Genomic DNA, 18,359 nt, shown 5'->3' on the forward strand with positions numbered 1-18,359 from the left:
GCAGCCAGCACAAGGCTGATGTATTTCCTGGGAAACAATAGCCAATGTGGAAATGGCAGGTCCTGGAGCTCTAGGAGAGCCAGCTACCCTCTCCCACAAGGTGTGTGTGCCTGGAGGAGGATCCCAGCCCTGCTGCTGGTGCTGGCACATGGGGAGCAGCCCAGTGCTTCAGGAGGGGATGGGGGAGGATGAGGATGGCTCAGGGGCCCAGGCTGGGGCTCCCCTGCTTCGCAGGGCTTCCTCACCTGGGCTGCTGCCAGGGCAAGAGGCCAACAGTGCTGCTCAGTGACTTTCATGGTGTGCTTTCCTGAAGCCAAGCCTTACTTCTTGACATTGACTTGGGGGTAGGAGGAGTACCTCCACAGGAACATGCTTTTCCTTGCCCTGTTCTTCTTTCACTCTGAAAGGAGTGATGCTTGGGGGACACAGTCACAGCTACTATCTGCTGCAGTCCTTATCTGGCCACTTAACTTGTGGGATGCCGAGAATAGAGCAGTGCAGGCTGGGTGCTTGGCTTAATTTCTGTATGGCAAATCAAAGTCAGGCCTGCCTCAGCAACTGCATACAGTCCTTACTTCTGCTTGACTGATCTGCAAATGTTCATTAATAGTGCATCCTTCTTTTTTTTCTTCAATATGCTTGGTTGCTCCTGTCAGTGCACAGTGCTTGTGAAAGAAACCCAAAGTAACATCATTTTCAAACTGTAAATTTTGTTTCTGAGAAGATGACATATACTACTGCAGGTCAGGGTTTCTAGAGGCAGGTTATAGAGTTTCTATTTTGGAGCTAAACCAGCAGATTCAAAGTCAGGCTGCCACACTGTGAGTCTCAGGGAAGAAATTGCCAATGTTATCTGACCACATCTTCTCTGGAGTTTTGTCTTGTTCTTATAATAGATCAATAATGAAGATAAGGACAGCTGCAAAATCAGAAGTTGAAAACAAATATAAGATGGTTCCCCTGTGTTAGCTGAAATATTACAGAATACAAAAAGAACTGCTCCTCCTGACCTTCGTATGCCAGTGGGAGGGTCAGGTGTGTCCATCCTGTGCAGAGGTTCTAGCAAGGCAGGGATGAAGGAAGATGTCCACACACAGCACACCTGCAGCACTGAGCACGTTTCCTCAGTCTTGCCAGGCTCAGTGTCTGGGCAGCTGCCATAGGAATATTCCACAGCAGAAATTGCACTCTGTGGCAGTGCTGCCACAGAGAAATGCACAAGGAACCCTCTCTGCACAGGGAACTGGCTTAGTGGGGTCTGTCTGTTCCATGTGTGTCTGCACCATGGTGGTAAATCTGCTGCCAGAGTTCTTGCTTCCTGTCATGGGAGTGATGCATGTGAGGAGTGAGGGGAAAGCATTGCAAATTCCAGACAACACCTGCAGGTGTTGTCTCTTAGATGGTGGACTTACACACCAGCTGTACGGATGTCAGGGAAACAGGTCACTTCATGGCACTCTTGCTCAGAAGGAGGGGAGCAGCCCCTCACTCCAGAGGGACCTCCCGCAGATGTTGGAACAAATGAATAGGTACCCACACCTGTGTGGATGCTAATGCCTCAGATTTGGTTCTGTAGTTGTTCACTAAAGTAAGCTCTGTTAAAATACAAAGACAGATTTGTCTTGTTTATCCTCATGCAAAGGCTCAGGTGAAGAAGTATTTTTGGAGATAGACCATATATATGACTCAGAGCAAATTAAGAGGAAGCTCTCAGAAAAAGACTAGAGGCTGTCTTGCTGCTATAGCAACTGCCAATTGCCGTTGTGTAGTAAAATGTAATGCTATTCACCCAAAGTGGCAATAAAGCCTTGCCTTTCCTTCACCTGGAATCCTGTCTTACTGTAAAGGGTTGTTATTGCCTATTGCCCTCAGCACAGCCCAGCCAAGCTGTAGTGGTAGGCAGCAGAGTTTGAGGAAGGTCTTGGGTTTTAAGTTGCTTACAGTTTTGGGGGGTTTTGTTCTTTGTTTGTTTGCTTGTTTGTTTTATTGCTGCTTACATTTGTTGCAGGATTTAACTTGAAAGAACTCAAAGTCATTTTCATTGCATTGGGAAATCATGGATGTGTGTGAGAGAAAGGTGGGGGTGAGCACTGCTGGATGGGTCCCGCTAGTGCTGCTCCTGTCCTGCCCTGTGGCACAGGGCTGTCCCCAAGGAGGGCACCGCACTGCCCGGGGCAGGCAGCTCTGCCAGAAGCGCTGTTTGCTTTGCTGTGCTGGGAGCAAAGAGCCAGTGTGGATTCTGGGCAGTGCCCAGCCCCTGCAGCACCCCTGCAGCACCCCTGCAGCACCCCTGCAGCACCCCTGCAGCACCCCTGCAGCACCCCTGCAGCACCCCTGCAGCACCCCTGCAGCACCCCTGCAGCCCCTGCAGCACCCCTGCAGCACCCCCAGCCCCTGCAGCACCCCCAGCCCCCACAGTGCAGGTGACACAGAGCACCACCTGTGTGGGGTGGCCTTTAGCAATGTGCCCCTGCCATCATTCTCTCGGGAAGCCTGCCAGTTCAGCTGCTGGGGGGTGTTTTGCCCCACCCACAAGTGCTGCTTCTGCCTCATAATTCAGAATAATATGTGTAAAGCCACATGCATGGTACCCAGATAAGCTAAAGGTCTGGTGCTTCAGAGATCAGTGCTCAGTCTGAGCATATTCTGGATGCTTTATGAAGGTCACCTCACCTCTCCTTACCGTCTATACAATGTGCTTCTAAAAAGTAGAAGGGTCAGAATTTAATCTGGGATGCCAGGAAGGGGAGGGTGTTGTGAGGATGCCTGGTATTTTCACTTACCCATCCCACCTCCAGCATTCAGTCTGTTTTTCACCATCACAGGAGTCCTAGCATAGCCTTCATTTTTGAGATGACTCATTTCCTTTTCTGCAATGCTCTTACGTTCTAGTGCTAATAATACTTCCACAAGTGGAAGTCATTATTATAGAGGACTGCTGATAAACTGGCTCATCCTACCTTGCCTCTCAGATGGTATCACAAATGGCAGCCTCAATGTTTTATGTTCTGCATGAGAGAGTAATTTTTCTTTCAACCCTGGAATTTAATTAACTTCCAAACATGTGCCTGCATCCATTTGGAAACTGATGGCATTAACTAAATAAACCCACACAGTAGGTTTTTAAAAGACATTTGTTCCTTGAGTCTTTGTTTACTGTGAACAGTCTGGGGCAGGGTATTCACTGTCTTCCCCGTGCTGTGTGTGTCTGTAGGAGCAGCCAGGTGTGTCCCACTTGCTGCTGATAATAAGGCATTAACGTGATTCACATGATGAGGGATAAAAGCTGCAAAGATGCCAGCAGTCACTTTTCCAGGCCCTGGTGCTGGCTGTAAGTCTAACGCTCCCTGCCATGTGCTTTGCTGTAGAGAGATGGATGAAGGAATGTGACTGGCTTTTTCCTGGTCCTGACTTGTGAATCTTGAATCCTGCCATCTTTCTCTTCATGTGAAACCATTTTTTAAATGGCTGATGGTGGAGAGGGATGCAATGTGCCTGGTGACGAATGTGGCAGTGGGTGATTGTGTTGCTGTTCCAGCATATGGCCAGCACCAGTAGCAAGGGAAGGATGTTATTCTAAGCCCCCTCCTTAGCTGGTGGAAGCACGAGAAGCAGAAGAACGAGCTGTCTCACACAGCAACTGAGCTTTCATGGTAGACACCAATTGACCTGATTTTTGTATTTTAAAAAAAAGGGTTGCTTAGCTTTGTTTTAAAGAGCCTTCTCCGCCTATATGTGGCTACATTATCTAAGGGGAGGAGGACTACAACAGAAAGCAAATAGATCCTACAGGGACAGCCTGGTTAACTTTTTTCAGATGCCCTCAGTGTGGATGCTGAGAGCCTGCTGCCTTTGGGAAGAGGGCGCTAAGGAGCCAAGCATGCCCTGAGCATGGCTGGATGGGCAGCACCTCTCAGGGATACTGGACAGCATTGCCTCTTGCCTCTGCTTCCCTTGCTGACCTGAGAGTGTGACAAGTCCCCTAAAAGTGCTGTGTTACTGTGCTCAGGAGCTAATTAATGCAGCCCCCACTTAAACCTCTGGTGTCCCAGGCAGGGAATAAAAGCCTTTTACTGGGGAGTTAGGCAGGAGAACTGGTACCTCGTGTTGCTTGTCCAGTTTTCTCCCTGTGAGGATGCTGAGGCTGTCATTTAATAACCACAGGGGTGGAGTGTCCCAGCAGGGTTTCTGCAGCACCGGGTGGAGTGGGAGCTGCTGGGAATGGGGGAGCTGCTGCTGGTGTAAGGCAGTGATTAGAAAGTGGGGGTGGAAAAATTTCTCTTATGGCTGTTTGCTTTGCAGGAGAGGGATTGTAAGGGATAGTGAGGAAATTTAAACTTCTCTGGCATGGGGTGGGAGCCAGCTGTCAGTCTCACACTGTCCTGTATTGCTGAATCTCATCAGCCAACCCTGCTTTTGGTCCCACTTCTCCTCAGGTTACCACACTGTGCAGCAAAACCGCCACTTCCTTTGCTGGCTGAGCTAATGGAAACCCATTTAATAATTCAGGGAATAAATTCTGCACTTGGAGGGGTGGATTCTGCAGGAAAAAGCACAAGTGGTTCTTGGGTGGGCTGCATGGGGATTGCCTGTGCTGACAACCCTGTGGCCTTTCCTGTCCCCAGATAGTGATGTACATAGGCCAGGTCTCCAAGGACATCCTGAAGTGGCCTCGGCCCCTGTCACCACCTGTCGTGAAGCTGGAGATGAGGACGAATGCAGAGTATGGGATGCCATCCACCCACGCCATGGCAGCTACAGCCATCTCCTTCTCCTTTTTCATTGCCACCATGAACCAGTACAAGGTAGGGGGTACAAAAAGAAAACAACAAGAAGAAAAAGAAAATACATTAAAAAAAGAAAAGCCTGTGTCTGCCACATAAATCTTGCAAACCCAAAGATGTTGCTATTTCCAGAGGAATTATTTATTTATTTTCACACATTTTCACATGTGTATTCTTCCCTGTGCTTACCTGTAGCTGGCCAATAATAGACACAAGAAGAAATTTAGTGGAAATGTCCTTTTTTTGCCTGGACTCCTCTCAGAGCTGCTGGCAGGCTGCACTGCCCTGCTGTGGTTTGGTGGCTTCACTGTGTTTTTGCACATGTTGGCCATGGAGGGAAGGTGCCTGGTTGCCAGCATTTTGTGCTCACCCCATGCCCACCAAGTCAGTGCTGCACATCGGGGCATGCTGGCTCCCAGGGAAAGCAAAGGAGCTCCGTGCCATGTGGTTTATGTATGAAAGGAAAAGAATCCTTGGAAATCCCTGGCTCTAACCTGTGTTAACTAGCAGCACACAACATGATTGGAAAGTCTGCTTGTCAGATGAGTAACAGCAACTTCACTGCACTGGAGGTGCAGACTGCTTGGGGAAGTCTCATCATTTTTCCTCATCATCTTTCTAAAAGGTTTATTTCCTGGAAACTCATTTCTCTATGATGATTATTTTCATTCTGTTTAATGAATCCAAGCCTGTGTTTCCAGCACTCTAGCAGTAACTTGCTGGCTGCATTGTATTTAAGAATGTTTCTCAGCCCTCTCAAGGGATAAAACCATGTAACCAAGAGGGTTCCTGCTCCCTGTGTGTGTTAACTGGTCAGAGCAGCTTGACAGTGGGATGGGGACAGGGAACCATAAGAGGGGAATATTTGTCAGGCCTGCAAGGCCAGATCCATCCCATGTGTCAGAGCTGACAAGAAGACCTGGTCAGCCACACCTTCTCCTCAATCCACAAGTGACCAGTGAGACACGCAGCTCTCCACAGGCTGTCCTGTGCTTCTTGGAAACTGCCATGAAACAATAAAGCTGCTGTCAAATAATTAAATGGTTTAATTGCCTCTATTAAGATGGAAAAAATCTCCCAGTACATTATGCTACTATCTTCTCAAGATGCCCTAATCATCAATTACTGATCTGGACTAGCTCCCAGGCTGCCTGCTGAGGGAGGAGTCAAGTGGGTGTAAATGCTCCAAAGGCTTAGAGAAATGAGGAAAAATAGTGTTTGATGGTCAGGGAGTGACATCTGCAGCTGGGACTGAGCTCTCTGCTCAGGGGGCTGGAGTATGCCAGGGGAAAGAGTCAGAAGTGAGCTGTTATGCTTAGATTTTCCACAGAAGCATTTTTGTGCTGACCTGTGGCCACCCTGGTCAATCGTCAGCCTCTGGCGGAAGACGGAGACTTCGTGTCAAATTGGATGAATAAATTGCATTTATTTATATTTTGGGTTGGTTTATTTTTTACAGAAAAATCTCCCTTATGGACTTAAAGGAGCCCAGCAACCTACTCAGTTTCAGGGTTTGAATGAGTAGATTAAGGGCTAATATGTTAAGCTTATTCTTTACCAAGTGTGGGTTTTTTCATTTTTAAATGTTGATTTATTTAAATGCTTCTTTCCATGTTTTTAGGCTACTCAGAGAGGATATTAAGCAAAAACAGCTTCATAAGAAGCTTTAAGTGTCACGGGGAAGAGCAGTCCTGACTGCTCTAATAGCTGGATTGTGGTTTCAGCCCAGACATTGATTCTCCCCACTCAGCCCATCGCTCGAGGACTATTGATCACACTTCTGGTCAGATTCTGCAGCTGTCACAATCCTCTTGGCTGAGCTGAGACTGCAGTGCTACCTCAGGCATGGCTTGTACAACATGCTACGCCTTTTTCCTTAAGGTCTTTAGCACTAACACAGGTTTTGCAGATAGATATTGTAGGGAACATTTCTGCAAATACCATCTATTCCCCAGACGTCTCTACAGTGAGACCAGACCTTCCAGGAGCAGGCAGCACAGGTACTGAAATGACCTTCTAGCAGGGTTGTGTGTTGATTGAGGGGAGGCCTTGTCTCAGGTCACATTAATCTCTTGGGGAAAGTACAGCTCAGGAGCCTCCTCCAGCACAAGATCCTTATGTCAGTCCAGCTGCTTGGTTTAATGGATGTATTTAATATTTTTTTTCCCCTTTTCACAGTATCCATTCGAGCTCGGCCTGGTAGCAGCGTTTGTGTTCTCGACGTTGGTGTGTCTGAGCAGGCTCTACACCGGGATGCACACACTCCTGGTAAGGATGTGCCTCCAGCTCGGCTTTCCTACAGCATCTCCCACTCTTCAAGCGATGCATGACCTGCCTTGGCCATGCCACCGCAGGAGCAGACGGGTTGTGCCACTGCATTTCGGGCTGTGAATCAAAGGAGCTGTGAGGAAACCCTGGGGCCATTGCAATGCGAGTCCGCAGGGGAGAGATTTATGGGGCGGGGAGGCCTCAGTGCAGGTGAGGAGCCGGGTGAGGTCAGGGTGGCATCTCAACTGGAGTTCTCCATTTTGAAATTTTAATTGTCAGGAATGCTCTTGGGCAACTGCCGCTGCTCCCTAGCCGAGGCCTTTGTGCAATAGTATCGCTGTTTGCAGCGGGCAGTCCGGGCTGGGGAGCCGGGAGTGCCGGCAGGAATTGCGGCTCCCTGAGTCACCAAAGCCTGCCGAGCGCGCTGCCCTGGAGGGCCTGGCGACAGCAGCGCCCTTGTCAAGGCCCTCAAAAACGACACGTTTCTTGTTTTCAGCTGGAAGGAAATGAATTCTTAAGGGACTGAGATGCGCAAATGCTTTGTTTGAAAATAATTATAAAATATCTGCCGCTTTATATGACAGACTTGCTGGGCACAGTTGCTTAGAGACATCAGTGCTGCTTTAGGAACAAATTTCAGCATGCCTGTGATAGCTGGTTCTTTCCTGACAAGAGGAAACTTTATTGATCTGTTAGATATAGTGGTCAAAGAGGCAGTTCAGCTTCCCAAATACAGATTAAAACTTCTGGCTATTTCCTCACAGGAGTTTGATATGGGTTGTTGGTTGCACATGCATAAATAATTGAATATTTTCTGCTAAATACTAATTATGTTTGTAATGAGGCTTGATGACTGCAAGAAAGGGAGCCCTCATGAGATAAGGGGTAGCTATAAAATATAGCTTGACCTTACTTTCAGGCCCAGTGGATCAAAACAATATCTTACATCGAAGCTGCAGACACCCTTCCTGGGCTACTGACCTTAAGTCAATCAGTAAAAATTCTTTGCATACTTCTCTTGGGGGCCCATCATAATGAAAGACCCCTCTAAATTTAGATGGATTTTAGGGTAAAGAAGAAAAAGTCCTTTGTGCTTTTGACATGATAAAAAAGGGCTGTAAAATAAAAATAAAATTTAAAAAAAAGGCTTCTTAGCTGAAGTGTGAGCAATGCTGCCTTTCAAAAGGGCAAATGTACTTGGCTGAGTTCTTTATCCTGTGTGTTCCGTGGTGGGGATGGAGCTGGGGAAAGGCCCAGTGATCCCAGCCTCCACATGCAACCCCTCTCTTTGCAGCAGCCTGACACCCACAGTGACTGGCTCTGCTGTCCCACCTGCAGTGATGGTTCTTTGGGAAAGAAGTGCAGTTCAGAGCTGTTTCTGATCCTTGGTGGGACAGCTCCTGCCCTGAGCTGTGATGCCACAGGGCTGAGGCACAGCAGTGCCCAGCCAAGCCATCAGCTGAAAGAGCCTCTGGGTTTTTAACTGAGGCCTTAATAGAAAGGAGACAATAATGTTTTAAGTGGCCCTAGCATTTTAGTAAAGCAAAGGAATGGGCAACAAATATCCATGGACTTGGTGTAACTGAATTTTTCCTGTTTGAAGAACCAGAGGAAGAGTGACAAGTTGCATTGTGCTTTCCTGTAGCTCCATTGCAGAATCTCACCTTCTGTCATCTCAGCTCTACAAATCTGTTTGTATTTCAGCACTGCTGGCCCTGCTTTGAATGAGGAGTGGTATCAGAAAGTGGAGTGATGTTATTAGAAGAGATATTACAATTAAAGACCTCCTGGAGAGGCAGTCAGCTGGTATGGGAGCTATCTGTATCCTTCCAGCTGTACCAGAATGAATACTATGCTCAGGGAAAAGGGAGCAAATACCCATGGCCTGGGCTGTTGTTAACAGGAGAGCATCACCCAGCCAGAGAATGGGGTGGCAGCAATGCACTGGCACTGCTGACAGGTAATTTAGTTACAGCCACCCATCTCCACCACCTCAACATCAGTGTCCCGTGTGTGTGGAAAAACAGGGAAAACACAGGGTCCTTTCTTATAGGTCTTTTAAGTTATGGAGTCTGAGGACCTGGTAAAGAGGGAATCTGGAGTTACCTGGAAAGGGCAAAGTAAAAAAAAGTAAAAATTGGGACACATTTTGAAGCAGTGAATCTGTAATTTTTTAGGGGTTATTTTTGAGAAGCAAAAAGCATTTGGAGATTATATGGCTGGTAATTGTTGTTGTTTGTCTTTTTTGTCCTGAGAGTTGTATTTTAGAAAATATTGTTTTGCTTTCCATCTTAAAACACTGGCCTAATTTTTGGTCCCTCCCTCAATGCAGTGAACAAACTTTCCTGTCTCACATCTACTGAAGCCATTCCCTTCAGAACCACAGCTGATGTGGTGAGAACCTCACTGGCACTGCAACAGCCCTGAGTTACAAGCAGTAATAACCTGGGCTGACCAGCACGGTCACTTTTTATAACCAAAAAACCCTGAAGGGCTTTGTTCCCCCTGAGATATACCCATTTAGTGTTGATGCATTTATTTCTGATTACACCTCCTACAGGGGGGGAGATGGGGGTGTTCTGAAGCTCCCACCCTGCCTCTTTGCTGGGCTGTATTTCAGTTTTTTTTATACCACCATTAATCCTGAAATTATCTTTAATACTTTAAAACTGATAAACACACAACATATTTACAGTACTTTACACGCTGTGTAGTACAGTCCTTAGGAGTGGAGTTGAGGAGCGTGAGCAGTGTCTAACACTAAATGAAATGTAAGGGAACTCAGGCAGTAAGTGACCATCTACCAGAGAGAACAGGAAAAGTGTTCTTTTTGCTGGGATTGGCAAATTGGGGAAGCAGGGCAGATGTTTGGGGCTGTGTGGGAGCAGGGCTGAGCTGTGTGGCTGTGGAGGGGTTTTAGGGGAGGTAGATGGAGCCTGGGGAGGACCTGTCTGTCTTGAGGGAGCTGGAGCATCCCAGCAGGGCAACTGGAGGTTTTAAATTTTACAGGTAGTACTGCACCTTGAGCAAAATCCGTGCCTGCCCTTATTTAAAAATTCCTTTATAATTGCGGGCTTGGCGAGAGGCTAATCTGTTTACACAGGCAGACAGGCAAGAATGTGCTTCCTGGGCGTGCTAACAGCAGCTCCTGCCCAGGGAAAAACTCAGGTCCTGCTCCGGGGGACACAGCAGGGAGAGTCCACAAAGCAGTTGTTCCCGCAGAAATCAAAGCCATCCCTCCTCTTTCCATCTTCTCCTTAGTTTGACAGGCAAGGGAGGAAATCATTAATTCTGCACTGCTAAATGTAAGTGTTGGTCTGGATCTTGCCCACCTCCTCTGGGTGTTTGAAAAAATCAAACCTGCCCATGCATACCAGGACTGAAGGGAGCCACCACAGACAGCCATGGCATGTCCTGAGCCCTCCAGCAGCTTCTAGTGAGGAGTTTCCAAGATGAGAAAATGAGAAGCTCATATATTGGTGGATGGGGGTAAAACAGAATAAACCACTGGCCTCCTACATATACATATATATACATATATATTTACTTACAAGTGGTATACATGTACTACTGTACTGATACATACATTATAAAACACACAGAAATAACAAATATAAGACAATGATGAAATAAGCACTACTTTTTAAAAATGCGCATTTTATTTTACTTATGAGCATGCAAAAATTGTTTTCCCCCCTGTCCCCATGGGTTGCTTTGTGCACCCACTTTGGAGACCACAGGTACAATGCCACTGGTCAGGGGCAGAGCTGAGTGTCTGGGTCCTGCTTGAAACTTCCAAGAGCCACATTACTATACTGGGGCTGAATGGGAGGATAACAAAATTCAGAAAACTTTAATCAGGTTTGTAAATCAGTGTTTGCAACTGGGTTGGGAACTTCTGGAGTCAGCTGGGTAAATCTGAGCAAAGCTTTTGTGAGGAAATGTTAACGTTTGGTTGCATCTCTTTAATTGGAATAGAAAAGCATGTGAACAGCTTTTGAGTTCTGCTCCTTGATTACCCATAGAGGGGTACTGAGGACTTTATCTTCTAATATCAGGTGGACAAACATCTGTGTGGGAAATGGATGTACAGAGTAGGGATGTGATTTCTGAGTGTCAGTGCTGGAAGCAGCCCCCAGCTCTTTTGTATTGAGTCAGTTGCTTCATGTTGGGCCAAAACATGCTTTGTGTGTAAAGGTATCATCTAGGAATTGACATCAAAACATACTACAGTAAAAATACTGTGAACTAAAAGTATATACTATAATGTTATTTTGCATACTAGACATCTGTGATCAAGTTTTTATATTTCCATGGCTAGCCTCATGTTTCAGATGAGGGAATAAATGGAAATTTCTATTAGGAATATGCAAAATAGCTGTAGGAGTTGTTTAAAATTTGATTTGTTTAAAATCAAATGTGCTGTGAATCTAATGGAAGTTGTAAACAGCTGAAGTTCAGCCATATAGGAGTAATGCATTTACCAGAATCTCATTAAATATTTCTGTTGTGAAAAAAGTCAACTCATTCCTGCCTAACTCGAAGCGGAGCTCACATAAATAATTTTTGGACTGTGACCATGCATGGTAGTAGTCAGCTGTTGTGACTCATGAAAAAGATAGTCTTAGAAGAGGACATTTCTGTCTGTGACTAATGTCAGCTTTTGCAGAGCATTTTGTGGCTGTACTAACACTGCTGACTCTATGTGACACTGGAAGGGCAGCCCAGGGAAACTTGTTTTCTTGCTTTTTACCTGGCTGCTCTCATACAGATAGCTTTTGTTAGGGGCTACCTCCTGTCACCTTTCTCAGCTTTGTGGCTGACAACTATCAAGTTCTCAAAACACCTTATTTGCCTCTGTTAATAAATTAGGGTTTAACTATATGCTTGCTTCAGGCACTGTACTAAAAGCCGGATTTCAGAGACTTGGGCAACAAATTTCTCCTTGCTGTATCCCTGCCCGGAGGTGCCTCCCTTCCACTGCTGGCAGAAACCATGACACACACACCACGTCCCACAGCTCTGCACTTTCCATCCCTGGAGCTTGTGCTTCTGGGATGGGAGCCTGTCTCTGACAAAGGAGAGCATCTCCCCCTTTATGCAAAGCAATAAGGGATAATCACACTGATGTGATGAAACTGCTTGTAGGGTTACGGGAGGGAAGGGGTTTGTGTGAAGGCAGCTCACTGCAGTGTTGTCCCAGAGGTGGAGTTGTGCATGTGCCTTTTCTGAGGTTGTAGGTGGAGAGTGCCCTCAAAACATGAAAGCAGGTGAGGAGGAGGATGTGTGTCCACAGACACATGCATATGCATAAGCTAAGGTTGGGTTCATGGATTGTCTTGTTTTGTTTAGCACAGGCTTCAGGTTGTCCCTGCACGTGGATAATGCCACCACCGGATTCAGGGTGTTCCTCCACTGCTGGGCCCCACCAATGCAGATACTGGTACTTTATCATCACCCAAGTACCTGGTTTACCTTCCAGGTCTCACAAAGCCTTTTAAATGTGATTTCTTTACAGGATGTGATCGGAGGAGCACTGATTTCAGCTGTGCTGCTCGTGCTCTTGTATCCTGCGTGGGACACAATAGATCACTTGCTGCTAACCAGCCCCTTCTGCCCACTGTTTTCCATAGCTGTGCCTCTTGTCTTATGTTACAACTACCCCAAACTAGACTATTACAGCCCGACCAGGGGAGACACCACTACGATCTTAGGAGCAGCAGCCGGAGCAACTGTGGGATTTTGGTTAAACAACCAGTACACTGCTTCAGCCTACACCAGCAAAAGTGTTCAGCCTGGATTTCCTCTGATCACCAGTACAATGGTGTTTGTGCTAGCCAGATTCTTCGTAGGGATCTTGGTTGTCCTGCTGACACGCTGGCTCATGAAGAGCGTGGTCCTTGGCGTGCTGGGCTATCGGTACAAGTTCCCCATTCGTGACCTGGAAGCCCGGAGACGCCTGGAAGTCGAGGTGCCCTATAAATTTGTAACGTACTCCTCCGTCGGCTTCACGGCCACCGTGATTGTGCCGCTGCTGCACCAGCTGCTGGGCCTGATGTGAGCACAGCTCCTCCTCACCGAGCCACCTGCGGCACCACCGCTTCGGAGATGTGATAATCCAGGCTGGTGACTCGACCAAAAAGTGTTTTGTGCCTTTCTGCACTGGTGTGATGGGGTTGGCTCTGGCTGGATGTCAGGTTCTCACCAGAGCTGCTCTATCACTCCCCTCTCTCCAGGGAGAGAAAATATAAGGAGAGGATCCTGGCTCGAGACAAGTGCAGGGAGAGATCACTCAGCTGTTTTACTGTCACAGGCAAAACAGACATGACTCGGGGAAGTAAGTTTAATTTATTACCAAACTTATCAGAGTAGGATAGTAAGAAATAAAACCAAACATTACAACCACCTTCCACCTACCCCTCCTTTCTAGGTTCAACTTCCCTCCTCAAGTCTCTACCTCCTCCTACCCACCATCATAGAGGGATGGGAATGGAGGTTACAGTCAGTTCATCACATGTTGCTGCTGCTGCTCCTTCCTGCTCAGGGGTAGGACCCCTCACACTTCCCCCCTGCTCCAGCATGGGGTCCCTCCCACAGAAGACAGCTCTCCAAAAACATCTCCAGTGTGAATTTTTCCATGGGATGCACTTCTTCATCCAGTGTGGGTCCCCTGAGGGGTCAAGAGTCCTGCCAGGAGCCTGTTTCAGTGTGGTCTTCAAACCCTCCTTAGGGCATCACCCTGCATCACTGTGGAGCCCTCCACTGATTGCAGGTGGATCTCTGCTCCTCATGGACCTCAGGGACACAGCTGCCTCACCACAGGCTACACCACAGGCTGCAGGAGAGTCTCTGCTCTGGCACCCAGAGCACCTCTTCCTCTTCCTTCTGTGATCTTGGTATCTGCAGAGTTGTTTCTCTCCCATATCTTCACTTCTCTGTCCACCTGCAGTTGTGCAGGTTTTCCCTCCCTTCCCTCTGTTATCCCAGAGGTGCTGCTACTGTCACTGATGGGCTCAGCCTTGGCCAGCAGTGGATCTGTCTGGAAGCCAGCTGGCATTGGTTCTATTGGACACAGGGGAAGCTTCTGGCACCTTCTGAGAGAAGTCACCCTTATAGCTATTACCATGCCCTTGCCACACAAACACAAAGAAACTGGCCTAAAATATCTGACTTGGAGGAGTCACGGGAATTGCTGAGCACAGGTACCTTTGGCTTAGAAATCACTGACCCCACTGTGTCCCATAGTTAGATACCCTTTCCCAAGCAACTAAATATGACAAGCACACAGCCAAAATCCCTGCCAGAGCAGTAGCAATGGTTGTTTTGTTGTGGGGTTGGGGTTGCTGGGGAGCAGGCTGTGCCTCTGCCTGCCTGGCTGTGGGGCTGCTCCTGAAGCAGTAGAGCAAACCAAGGCAGGGCTCAGGTTTGGGGCACCAGGGAAAACGTGGCTGGTGGGGTGGGGGGAGAAGTGTCCAGCCAAGAACAAAGTGCCATCATTGGGCAGAGCTCATAGTGCCTTCTGATGGCACTGCCAGACCAGGCCAGTGATGTGTGGATGTTTTTACTCATTATTACAATTCAACAAAAAAAACAAACCCAAAATGTAAAAGAGAAGGAAAAGCTAACACAAAATGTTTATTGTGATTTACTACAAATTTACCTTAGATATTAATAAGAAAGCCTCCACTAAAAGATCCTTTGTCTAAAAACAACTGAGTAGAGTTACTATCACAGCACTGAGGCTTGAGTTCAAACTGTTTAACTTCAATTTAGTTCCCCTGGCTGGAAAGGAAAAAGTCCTTCCTGTCATGCAGGGGTGACAAGTAGAGTCCATAAACTGCGTTGTGGAAGGAGCTGAGTAGTGACTCTGGTGACTACAGCGTGTGACAATGATAAGATGCCATCATTTTCTGCTGCTGCACAACATCACAGTTGGTCTTCCGTGCATCCTGCAACACTGTGTGTACACTTGTAGAATAGCATGCAGGCGTGTCCGCAGGAAGGTCATCCCTATAACTCAGGCTGCTTATTTAAAACAATATATTTCAGCTGTTGGACCAATGAGCTGTTGAGAAATACAGCAGTGAACGTGGTCTGCTTGGCTGGGAAAATGTACCATGCTATTGCTGCAGAGCTTCAAGCCTGGCCCCTGTGCCTTGCCTGGCAGAATGTACAGTGAGAGCCAGCTTTCTAACCATGTCCACTTGTCTTCCTGGCTGTGAGGAAAATGAACCTGAGGAATGTAAAGGATGTGCTTTGCCATCCCTTGACTGCCTGGATAAATGTAATTCCAAAACTGTAGCTGGGAGTTCTGTCTGAGCAGTGTGAGGCTTGCACGTGAAAGAGCTGCACCACTCTTATATCAGGTTGCCAGTCTCCAGAATAAATGCATGCAGAAATTTTAACCATTCTCAGATTTGCTCAGGCTGTGGATAAACTGTTCTGTATCAGGTTGTGTGGACTTTACACGTGCATGCAAACAGCTCCAGTGAACCTTCCAGCAGGGCACACGGCCACTCACACCTGCCCCTTGGTGAGTGCTGGATGTGGGCCACCACAGCCATGGGGTTCCACCCTCAGCCTCTCTCCCTCCCATACACCACAGAAGTGCTGCCATCAGGTTTAAAACACCTTTAAACCCCTTGTGTTAAGAGTGCTGCATGAACACAGGTGCAGTGCACAACGGGAGCCCTGCAGAGGGGCCACATCACAAATCTGGGAAAAAACTTGGCAGCAAGACGAGCATTTAAGCTGAGGATTGGAATTACTCCCAAGAAAGGCACAGTTTGTCAGGGACATTCATGCAGCTGTATGTGTAAAATTTCTGTTCTGATTCACAGCTATTTTATGCTATGAAGATTTTATAATTTGTATCTAAATGCTTCACAGGTATTTTTATAATACCCACCTGTATGTGATTCATGCAATAAATGTAAACTCTATTTGGTTCAAATTTTTAAATAAACCTATTTTTCAGAGTTTGGTGTCTGTCTGTTTATTTTGCATCCTCTATTGATACTTGTAAATGATTGATGCAAAGGCAACAAGTCCCTCTCTTCCCAAGCTGTCCTGCTTGTGGCTCTGTGTCGCCTGCTCACTCTAGCTCCATGCTTTGGCTTGTCCAGAAGGATCCTGCTTTTTTGAAAGCATTTTAAAAAGAGATTACTGGTCTACTGATGACTATTTGTTACAATATTTGTAAATGTAAATGAGTGAGTTGCATGTAGTTAGTGCTGGGGGACTTCTGGGCGCTGGAATCTCCTTCTCCTGCAATATCTACTTCTAACAGATTAAACAGTTAACTGGAAGCCAATTTAATATGTGCAATGATAGCATGACAACCCATGAACTGCAGAATATTTTGCATTAGTTGAGGAGCCTGACAAGGTTATGTGGTCAAAAAGTGTACTTAAAACCAGCCAAGGGCCTCATCCTTCTCTCAGCATCACATCCTGCCTGGAAGTGGTGTCACTCCAAGTGTCCACGGCTGATCAGGAAAAGATCAATTGCTACAGCATGCCTGGGCCAGCTGGGTTAGGCAGGGCTTGCCACTGGGCTCTGTGCTGAGGCTGTGCTCCTGGGATGCTCAGGGGACCATAGCCACTCCTGCAGGGCCAGGCTTGGAGAGGCAAGTCTCCTGACAAGGTGAGACACATCACCCCTTTCTGTATTTCATTAACCTGAAGCACCAGTTCCTCAGTACAAATCTGTCTTTGCTGTCTTTGGAAATCCTCCCCACTTCTTCATCCCTGCAGTGCAGATGCCTCTGCATTTCCAGGGTGGTGATAGAGAATGAGGTTTTGTGGTGGGCTTGCTGGCCATGTTCCTTGCTTTGTAAGACAAAGGCATCAGCTGAATCCTCTCGGGTAGGCATGCCAGTGTTTAGAGTAAAACACTGCTTTTGATGTGAATGGAGTGGGAGGTAACTTCCAGAGTATCACAGCCTGTGCTGTTGTGTTCTCAGTACTGTCTGTGCTCTGTTCTGGTCCAGTGCTACAGCTCTCCCTCTGTGCCTGCCTACAGGGGTGATGCAAGACAATCTACGTTGCCTTTGTTATACTGTCAAGAGGGATGTAGCAGGCACCTCACCCATAGCATAGTCCACTCTGTCCTGCCCAGAGACTGCCTTCTCCAACCTGTTTACTTTGCAAATCACTTTCTGGGTACATGCTGCTGACCCAGGCTTCCTCCTGGCTGGAGCATCTCTGCGTGCTGGTGCCCCAGTGCAGAACCAGCTACTCTGTCAGAAGTCAAACGGATATTGCATCTTTTGGCAGGAATTAAGAACCAAAGCACCAAGCACTGACTTTCCCTTCTTTAATTTTCCAGTTTGTCATGACCCCAGCCTCCTAATCCATCTAAGTTCCTGTGCAAAATCATAAGCAGGCTCATGACTTGCTTTTCTGGATGTAGTTGATGTAATTTAGGGAACAGAAGAAAACAGTCTCAGTTTCAGTTTTGACCCTTCCCAACTGTGCTACAAGGAGAAGTTAAAAACACAGGTACCTGTCTGAACAGGGTGGAAGTGCAGCTGGGCAGTGGGTGGGATCTTGCACATTTGCTGAGCCATGAGTAAAGCAAGGCCTTCGCTTGCTTCCTGCTCCTGTCAGAGCTTCCCTGCTGTCTCACTGTCTTCCCACCTGCCCGCTGTCCTGCTGTCCCTCTGTCCCTCTGTCTCTCTGTCCCTCTGTCCCTCTGTCCTGCTGCCACCCCGCCCTGGAGCAGGCTCGGTTTCAAGGTCACTGGGCGGGCAGAGGTGTCGCGTGTGCCAGGCCATGATCCCCTGGCAGCCTCCTGGCAGTGCTTTTGCCCAGCCTGTTCCACACTCACCTGCCAAACCAGGGCTGATTTAAATTTCAAGTGAGCACAGTGCCAGGCTGGAGATGGAAACAGTCCCAGGCATCACCTTTATGTAAACAGCCTTGTGCAATAGCAAGGGTAACCTGCAGGCACGGGGCCCGTGCCGGGAGCTGCAGCCAGACTGGCTCAGGGTTCTGCTCTTTGGAAAATCACCACCAAAGCACAGCAAGGACAAAGGCAGAGCTCAGAGCTCGTGTTAGCAGAACGGAATCCAGCAATCGCCCAGACAGCACACTAAACCAGCTCTGATCTCTGTCACCAGCTCTCCAGCCTCGGCTGCTTGTGTTCACATCCCCAGCAATGACCCAGTAGCCACAGGGAACAGCAGCAGGCCAAAAGTAATCCACAATTGAGGAGCAGTAGTTAAAAATCCGACTTCCAACCCTTGTCTAAAAAGAAAACCCAAGTTCAAAAGATTGCTCAGAAGCCCCCACCAGCAGCAAAGGG

At 47.5% G+C, this 18,359-nt stretch overlaps 1 protein-coding gene across 3 annotated transcripts in view; it reads left to right on the plus strand.

Annotated features, from left to right (window-relative positions):
* Positions 1 to 16,012, plus strand: part of SGPP2 (sphingosine-1-phosphate phosphatase 2) — a 34,485-nt gene extending 18,473 nt beyond the window's left edge. For 2 of the 3 annotated variants that reach the window (XM_058843991.1, XM_058843993.1), the window contains 3 exons: positions 4,626 to 4,805; positions 6,963 to 7,052; positions 12,571 to 16,012. In XM_058843991.1, coding sequence (XP_058699974.1) covers positions 4,626 to 4,805; positions 6,963 to 7,052; positions 12,571 to 13,113 — 813 coding nt within the window. In that variant the 3' untranslated portion in view covers positions 13,114 to 16,012. The remainder of the gene's footprint in view (positions 1 to 4,625; positions 4,806 to 6,962; positions 7,053 to 12,570) is intronic. The other variant, XR_009278111.1, reaches the window with a different exon arrangement.
* Positions 16,013 to 18,359: the final 2,347 nt, after the last annotated feature.

Source organism: Poecile atricapillus, chromosome 8, assembly GCF_030490865.1.
Source record: "Poecile atricapillus isolate bPoeAtr1 chromosome 8, bPoeAtr1.hap1, whole genome shotgun sequence".
Classification (NCBI taxonomy): domain Eukaryota; kingdom Metazoa; phylum Chordata; class Aves; order Passeriformes; family Paridae; genus Poecile; species Poecile atricapillus.